The sequence below is a fragment of the Arachis hypogaea genome, chromosome 18 (genome assembly GCF_003086295.3).
Source record: "Arachis hypogaea cultivar Tifrunner chromosome 18, arahy.Tifrunner.gnm2.J5K5, whole genome shotgun sequence".
NCBI classification, from domain to species: domain Eukaryota; kingdom Viridiplantae; phylum Streptophyta; class Magnoliopsida; order Fabales; family Fabaceae; genus Arachis; species Arachis hypogaea.
The window spans coordinates 114010798-114019814 of NC_092053.1; the positions used below are offsets into that span (position 1 = coordinate 114010798).

Consider the following 9017-nt stretch of genomic DNA (forward strand, 5'->3'; position numbering starts at 1 on the left):
GAGACTCCGATGCCTAAGTTAGCAAGAGTTTTGAGCAGATTTTAGTAGATTGGGTTCTAAATATACCTGAGGATGTCAATGTACTTATAGTAGAATTGATAACCACCTTTTAGAGTAACTCCACCTTTAATGGTAAATGATTATCCCTTTTATTAAAAAGGTTGTTCAAATCCTCCTTCTAAATGGATAAGAGATATTTTAAGAATCGGTTACTTACCTAGGTAAATGGAGCTGGACTCTTCTGATGTCCGACCTTTATGAGATCGGGTTAGGGTGAATTGAATTAGATCTCTTAATTGAGCTTTATCCATTTTGAACCTAACTAAGATTCTTGGGCCAGGTACAAACAGAAACTATTAAAATGATTTATTATATAAAAGGATACAAATTATTTTGCATGTTATGAAATGAATGTTTTTCTTTCATTTTCTTTTAATCGACTATACATTTAATAAATCAAGATAAAATATAGTGCTTAATTTATGAAGAAATAATTTGAAAGAAAAATACACACTCAATGATTACGATACAACAGAAAGAGAAAAGAAATCGAAAGAACAACTTTTACCCAAAGATATATTAGTTATTTAATAAAACTGTGACAAATGCTTAAAATATACTGTAAGTGAAAAAGTGATTTATACTATGCACAATGTTTATAGTAAAAAAGTGATTTATACTCTCAATGGAATGCACAATGCTAAATTGCTAATCAACCATAAATGTTTATAGCATCCAATCATACATATGACAAGTTGATCAAATTCTAAGAATACATATGATAAGGTTTTTACAGTCTCCAAAACAGAATAAAACTAAAGCAGAATACCCTTACAAAGTGAAAAAAGGGATGAAAGAAAAAACACTAAAAACACCAAATTTAAAAAGATACAGGGAGATCAAGACCAAGATACAAGTGCCTAATGGGCAGTGTGGATGGAGGCTGTTTTCTTAAAGTCAATCTTGTCAACCTTAACCTCTCCATCGATAAGTTCATATACGTATACCACAACACGCAGGCCATCAATGTCCATGAGGACGAAACTCGGATTCACATCATAAGTGATGCTGCTATAGGCGCCTGTTGCAGAACCAGGATTTATAACCACACCGCCTTCGTGTTTGTATGCGGTAAACTGATGTGTGTGACCTGTGACAAGGATGTCTACATCTAGCTGCCTCTGTAGCATTGCAAGTGAGTCTAGGTCTCCCCAGGGAATAACCTTCATAACCATTAAGATCAAATAATCATCATGTAGTTATAAATAATATGCAACAAATTTAGAATGAGATGTACCTTCCAGAACATATGAGAAAGTGACAATGTAATTGCACAATAAAGTGACACTTGCAGAATGAAATACAACCATTCAATATAGATTGAAAAAAAACATCACTGAAAATACTTCCCAAAACCCTTTTTCTCTTGGCTTAATATGAATTAGCTGATCATGAATATCAAAGTGAAATAATCTTCTCTAGAAAAGAGAATCCTAAACTGATTACTTGTCACAAAGCTAAAAAAAAACTAGAAATAAAGTTGGAAGGAATAGTAAAAAAGTGTTTAAGGAAGATCAGACCTGATGACCATGGCATAGTCCCAGCTTAAACTGACCAATGGTCAGTGTTTTGGTCTCTGGATATCTTGTATCTTCGTCATACTCACCACGAGTTATATGCAAGTCTGGACAAAGAGTCTTTAAGTAGTCATGAACTTCCTGAATATAATTTGCATAAAGTTAGCTTAAAAGTTCAAAGAAACTCGGGCATAAATATGTCATTGGATTAAAAGGCATGCAACTTGATGAAAAACTTCATTTCTCAATAACAAGTGTATATACAATAACTAAGACTTGTCCCACTAGGGTCAGCAACATAAGTCTACCTCTACCTCCGTTCAAGTTCTTTGATAATCCTCCTGGAAATTTAGTGCAAATTCTCGATGATGATGTAAAGGGGATGTATACACCCCATATAGCACCTTGTAGATAGTCTTTCTGTTTTTGGGCTTCGGCCCCGATTACCAACCAAAAAAAAAAAGGACAACCCTCCATTTGATCCACTCTATAAACTAGAGTGTCTACAAACCTTTTCCAAACAAGTCCTTACCACTTTAAACCAGCTTAATTTTGTAATGCATTCATTTTAATCATGTATAGTATAATGTGTCTACTCATCCATCTAGCCATCCTCATCTCTGCAACATTGCCAATTTAATAGCAATACAATAAAATTTACCCTCAAGCTTTGGTAGTAATATTTAATCCAGATATATGTGTAACACACACACACAGATATACCATGAAAATTAATTAGTTTTAGCAACCTACTTGATATCAAGCTCCTTGTACAGAGGTTAACAGAATATATATCAATGACAGGTTGAATTGCAAACCTTAGATCCATTAACAGCACATCCGATGTTACAAAAACAATAGGAGGAAAAGGGAATACAGAGAATAAAAAAATCTCTCAAGTTGGTCATTGGAAGTGGAGAACAATAATGCAAACTCCTCTTCACCATTACTAAGTGGCAATCAAAAACAGTCCATAGAGGTGGTCACTGATTTCCAAAATTTACAATTAATATGAAAATCACTAATTTTGTACGCAAATGCACTCAAAAAACAATAACATGCAAAAAACTCAAACAAGGTAAAATAAAGGATATCAGCAATGATTGAAACAAATTAACTTAAGATCAGTAACAATTGAATTGGATAGAAAGAGCGAGACCTTGATAGAAAGGTTCCCTGTACAAATAATGTGTTGGATCTTGCCAGGAACAAGCATGGATTTGAACTTAGCAGGGAGATCAGGAGCCCTATGTGGTATGTGTAAATCCCCAAGAGCCAACACCAACACCATCCTCAGTGATTGATCACAGATTCAGATTATTGATTATTGATTTAAAACCTAATTTTCCAGGGAATCCACCTGCACGCAAACATCACATCAAAATTGCAAACGAGAAGAAAACAAATTAGATTATTTGATTTGATTTGAAAGTGTGAAAGAGAGAGAGAGACGAACTTGAGTGGCTGTGGAATCAGACGCCGCCGTCATGATTGAGGGGTGGGGTGGTGGCAGCAGCGGCTGAGCGGCAGAATCAACACGCAGATACAAAGGAACTGACGAATCAAAACAAAAAGTTCAAATTGAAACGACTAAAACCCTCTATCTCCTAACAAAAAAAATTTCATCTTACAGAATCATTATCAATTAAATACTAATTAATTAATATAAGAACATTAATTTTGTATGAAAACATATAAATGCAATTATACAAAATTTTGTTCACAGATTGGATGACGAAAATTAATCATTGGATAAGATTTCGTATCCGCAATTTTTAGGGTATTCGATGGAATATCGGATATATCCGAAAAAACAGAAAAAAATATAAAATTAACAAAAAAAAATAATATAATTTAACAGAAAATTAATCACAAATAACAACAAAATTACATAAAATAAATTTAACAGGAACCAAAGAAAAACACATCAACACAGAGAACACGAAGAACAGAGAATGCAGAGACCAAAAAGTGAAGCAAAACGTTGAACAACACTCCAGGCAAAACCAGTCAACCAGATGCTGAACGGCAGATGGCGAACCGGCGGGAATGGAGGACGGTAAGGCGGCGAGAATGGAGGACGGAAAGGTGACGAGAACAGATGACGGCAAGGCAGCAAGAACTGATGAAGGCGATGCAGTGAGAACGGATGACGGCAACGCGGTGAGAAGCCCAGAACAAAGGACCGCGAAGCGGTGCGAACGGCGACGGAACCACGGTGGTGAATAGTGGAGGAACGCGATGAAGACAGGACGAACGCGAGGAAGAGAGGCGAGTGATCTCTGACAAGCAGTCTACTGTGGTGGTCAGAGAAGAGGGAGTCGCCGAGCGGGGTTGACTGGGAGTGCTGGTGTGGGGGTGAGACCCTGAGAGAGGTATCGCGCCGAAAATTAGAATTTTTTTTATTTAAATTAAATAAATCTAAAATTTACGGAAATACATAAAATAAAAAATATTTACGTACCACATGTCGGATACCGTAAAAGTAACTAAATTATATCTGTATCTCGTCTGTGAAGAATTATAGCATTTGAAGAACCGTTGAGTATTAAGTTGTGGAGTCGAATCAATAAAAGCATTATATACATTGTAGGTAATTTGTAGCAAAATATTTTTGGAGTCTTTTTGTTGTCTTCTAACAGAATTTTAGATATTGATAAGCCTTATTTTATATTGTAATATATGTTCTTATTTATTATGATTATTTTAGTTTCAAATGTCTATTGATTATATTTTAATTAGTTAGAGAGGTGCGTAAATTTGGTGGTGCGCACATCTGTTTAACTTTCATCATGTTTCAGAATCATCGACAGTTGGATAACAACTTAATTTGTAGTGACATACTATCCTTCATACAGTTCAGCCCATCAATTATTATCTCTGTTCTATAAAGTGCAGTTAAGCAAAACTATCACTTCAAATCCTCATATAGAAAAGTCTTGATAGCGAAGCAAGATTTCAAAACGAATAATGAATACTCGAAATGCATTCAAAAAATTGATTAGAGTATCAGTACCAAAATACGCTCAAACACAAAAACTATTTTTTGTTGTCTACCATTAGTATTTTAATGTGCCAGTTCTTCCTTTTTTTGCCATCAAGTGTTATTACCAAGTCTTTCATTTTTTAACTAATTTACATAAATATTTTATTGAAAAGATGAAGATAAATTGTTTAATATGATCAGTGTTTTTTTAAAGATAAAATTTTATTATTTAGTTTCAATAAAAAAATAATATAGTTTCCTAATATGAAAATAAAAATAAGAAGATTGGGTCTTCTAAGTTTAAAGAACCCAAATACGGTAAACAATGGTAAAAAGGGTCTGTTTTTAGTAAGTTTAAGTTTTTTGAGATTTTTTGATATGGACAATAAATAATTTATAAATATGATTCATATGAAATTTAATAAAAATAATATTTTTTTATATTTGTCACAAATATTTTTAAAATTCATTTAGTGTATCTTAATTTTTTTTTACCCTCTAAATTTATTGTACTCTACTACTCTCCTCTTTATCCACAGAACCACCACCACCTACTCTACTCTTTTCCGGTCTCAACTCATCTCCCGAAGTTGTTCTTAGCCTCTCTCTCCCCATCATTCATTCTCAGTATCTCACTTCTCTCTTCGCATCGTTCGTTCTCAGCCTCAGAGCATTTTCGTTCTTCTCTACCTTTGTCATGGCACCCACCTTGTTCCATCACCGCTGGGCGTCGTTGTTCTCATTTCTCGGAATCGTCGTTCTCACTCCTCAGCGACATCATCCTTAGCAGGCAGCGATGGCATGGGTCTCAGTGAGTCAACGTCATCATCGGTGCCGTGGTGCTCCGTCTTCCCTTCATCCTCCACTTCCAGAGTTCCAATAGAGAGCCTCAGCCTCCGGCATGAATTTGCTTCATTGATTTCATTTTTTTTATGTTCTTGTTATATGAATCTGCTTCATTGAACTTATTCAATTATTTTTTTTGTTCTGCTTATTTTTTGTTAAGATTTTTTGTATGAATTTATTTCATTGATTTTATTCAGTTAATTTTTTTTGTTCTGTTTATTTGGTTGTTTGAATTTTTTTGGGTTCTGTTCATAAGGGTTATAAATTTTAGAATTTAATTTTATAATTATAATTATAATTTTTGTGTTTATGATTCTGTTCATGATGTTTTAGTTTTATTTTTGTTCTATCTTTATTTTTTTTACTATTGTTTGTTTTTTTAATCTGTTTGTAAATTCAGAAATTAATATTGTGATTCTGTTTGTAAATTTAGTGGTCACTATTGGTTAATTTTGATTATTTAATTATAAATTCTAACTAATTTGTACTATTTTATTGGGTAATTAACTTAAGTCACCATAAATTACAGGTAGTATCAAATAGTCAAAGACATATAATGGATGAAAATACGAATAATGTTGTGATCATGTGGATGAAGATACAACTTCTGATGCGGTGGATATGGATCAATATCATATAAACTCTTGGGAAGATATTGGTAAGATCGATTTTTCGGGTTTATCTATACAAAATATTTATGAATTTTACTTTGCTGATCTTGGCTTGGCATTCGACTTTTATAATTCATATGCTAAAACGAGGGGTTTCAATGTGCGAAAGAGTAGGAGTAGAAAAGTTGATGGGAAAGTCATAGAAAAACATATATTTGTTCTTGTGAAGGCTATAGATTAGAAAAATAGAATCATCTGAAAAATCGAGTTAGGGAGCCAAAACCAAAGACAATTGTATGAGTAGACTTCATGTTTTCTTAGATATGATAACTGAGAGTTGGACAGTGAAAATATTTTGTGATGAACACAACTATGAGTTTGTTGTTCTAAAGTTAGCAAGAATGTTAGATCTCACAAGAAAATCACTGAAGCTAACATTAGTCAAATGAACCATATGAAAGAGGTGGAAATTAGCATACCAAACATATTCGGGTCATTAGCTAGCTAGTACGGTGGGTATGAGAGTGTTAAATTTTCAATTAAGGATATGCCCAATCAAATTGCAAAGTAAAAAAGACGATTACCTGATGATTGAAACTCTGCAACGGCTTACCTGAAAACGCTAGCAGTAAGAGATCAAAACTTGTTCTATAGTGTTGATAAGGGCAGAGAAAGGGTGTTTTAGCAAATTTTTTGGTGTGTTGGCCAGTGTCAGTTGGACTACAATCTGTTCAGAGATGTGCTAGCATTTGACGTCACATATAAGAAGAATAGATATAGATTGCCGGCGGTAATATTCTTGGGAGTTAACCACCATAATCAAACCGTTGCATTTGGTTCTGCGATAGTTTCGAATGAGAGAAAAAGTACATATGTGTGGTTACTAAAACAACTTCTCATAACAATGAAAGAAAATACACCGACTTAAGTAATTACGGATGGTCATCTATCGATGGCTATCGTTATTCAAGAATTGTTTCCCAATATACATCATAGGTTATATGCATGGCACTTGATACGTAATGCAACAAGTAATATTCACAAACCTCAGTTTACGAAAATGTTTACAAAGTTAATGCTAGGTGATTACGAAGTTGGTGTGTTTGAACAAAAGTGGGAGGAAAAGGTTGGATACTTTGGAGTGGAAGATAGCGAATGGCTAATAGATATGTATGGCAAAAGAAACATGTGGGCTACCATTCATATCCAAAGAAAATTCTTTGTCAGGTTTAGAACAATTTCGAGGTGTGAAAGTTTACATGCTGTCCTCAAAAGATATATTAAATCACGCCATAATTTGATAAAATTTGTTCAACACTTCCAGCGTTGTTTGAACTACATGCAGCACAGAGAGAATTTGGAAGACTTTAAATCATCAACTAAACAACTTGTGATGTAGACACACTTTCAACAATTAGAAAGGTCAACAGCCATCATTTATATCCAGCAAATTTTTATGTTGTTTCTTTCAATGCTTTATAAGGCCAGCACATTGAAGGTTATATATGAAAAGGAAAGTAGTTATTGCAAGATATATCAGGTGTCAAAATTTTATAAGCCTAACATGATATGGCATGTGTCTTTTCATTTAAGAGCAAGATGACTTTAAAAGCCCATGCATGAGAATGGTCTCCATAAATATTCCATCTAGTCATATACTTGCTATTTTGGATTTTCTAGACATTGCAGAACTGCCAACATTATTAGTGCTGTGAAGATGGACCAGAAAAGCTAAGGAAGCATTAGTGGATATGATGACATAGGCAGCTTAATGGAAGATTCCTTAGCTATCAATTGGCGTGCATATTTGGCACATTGGTGTAAACAAGTTATGAATGAAGGGTTCCTAAAAGGGGATCTATTTAATAAATCATGAGATGCATTGGTAAATATACTTTTATGGATTAGGGATCATAATGGGGAGGATAACATGATGGAAGGGCATGCGAAATATATATATGAAGGCCTTGAAAAGAACGGAAGTATTGAGACAGAGACCACAAGGAAGCCTAAGCGTTGTAGCTACTGTCACAAGGGAGGTCATAACATAACTATGTGTTCCATGAGAAAAATGGATGAAAGGACTCCCCAATTTGATGGTGACGGTGAGGAAAATAGTAAGGGTGAAAATTACTCCTTCGTAGATGTTGAAAGTGATAAGTATGTTCACACTGAATGGTTTGATGATGAAGATATAAGTACAATAAATTTGTTGAGTATATTTTGTTACGTATAATATTGTATGGTAGTTCATTGGCCTTCCTATTTGTAATTTTGATCCAAAAATATTTAGATTCTTCAATGTATTACGAAGAGAGTGGTGGTGAGACAGACTCCTCAATGAATTTCGATTCTGATGGTATAAAATGTTTTAAATTTTATTTTTTACTTTTTATTATACTTATTTTATTTTTTTTAAATGTAAAAATATATCTTTTAAATTTCAAGGACAAATGATAATGATGAAGTAGAGTTATGAACCATCCATTGCATTAATCAAAAAAAGAGTTAAATTTTTTTTTTTTTTTGTATTTTTCTGTTTTTATAAATTTTGCTTTTGGAACATGTTTATATCACTTTAAATCTTTAAAATTTTAGAACAGGTGAATGAGTTATTCACTTTATATTTAACAGGGTAAATGAAATTTATTTTATACGAGTCAGATCTACTGCTGCTGGTGTTATTATTTCTTAAATTTTCTTTATTTTCTTTTAGTTATTGGATTGCTTTATCTGTTTAGGAGATATCTTTTAGTTATGGATAGGTGCTAGGGCATGTGCTATTGGCTCAGATTTTGTGCTGCCATTTGTGTTGCAAAGTTACTCAAGGCTGATGAATAATGATGAAGTTCAATGACAGATTCGGTGCATAAATCTTGCAATAATTTTTTGTTCCCAAGATGTCTATTCACCCTCTTAGAATGGCTAATATATGGTGGAAATTCAGGTGCAGTCGACTTCACATGAAATTGATATCTGAGAGCCGTTAAATGATTT

At 33.5% G+C, this 9017-nt stretch overlaps 1 protein-coding gene across 1 annotated transcript; it reads right to left on the reverse strand.

The window, feature by feature from the left end:
* Positions 1-705: 705 nt before the first annotated feature.
* Positions 706-4046, reverse strand: LOC112771632 (vacuolar protein sorting-associated protein 29). The gene is made up of 5 exons (XM_025816416.3): positions 3543-4046; positions 3034-3131; positions 2737-2937; positions 1581-1718; positions 706-1223 (listed from the first exon to the last, which is right to left on the reverse strand). Exons 3-5 carry the CDS (start codon positions 2866-2868, stop codon positions 921-923), a joined length of 573 nt encoding a protein of 190 aa, XP_025672201.1. The 5' UTR covers positions 2869-2937; positions 3034-3131; positions 3543-4046; the 3' UTR covers positions 706-920.
* Positions 4047-9017: the final 4971 nt, after the last annotated feature.

What these genes read in the sequence shown, in the direction of transcription:
- LOC112771632 (XM_025816416.3), bottom strand. Translation starts at nt 2,868, where the DNA reads ATGGTGTTGGTGTTGGCTCTTGGGGATTTACACATACCACATAGGGCT. An exon ending in CAGGGAACCTTTCTATCAAG is followed by an intron (nt 1,719 to 2,736) that starts GTCTCGCTCTTT and finishes AATTATATTCAG; the next exon opens with GAAGTTCATGACTACTTAAA. An exon ending in GACTATGCCATGGTCATCAG is followed by an intron (nt 1,224 to 1,580) that starts GTCTGATCTTCC and finishes ATGGTTATGAAG; the next exon opens with GTTATTCCCTGGGGAGACCT.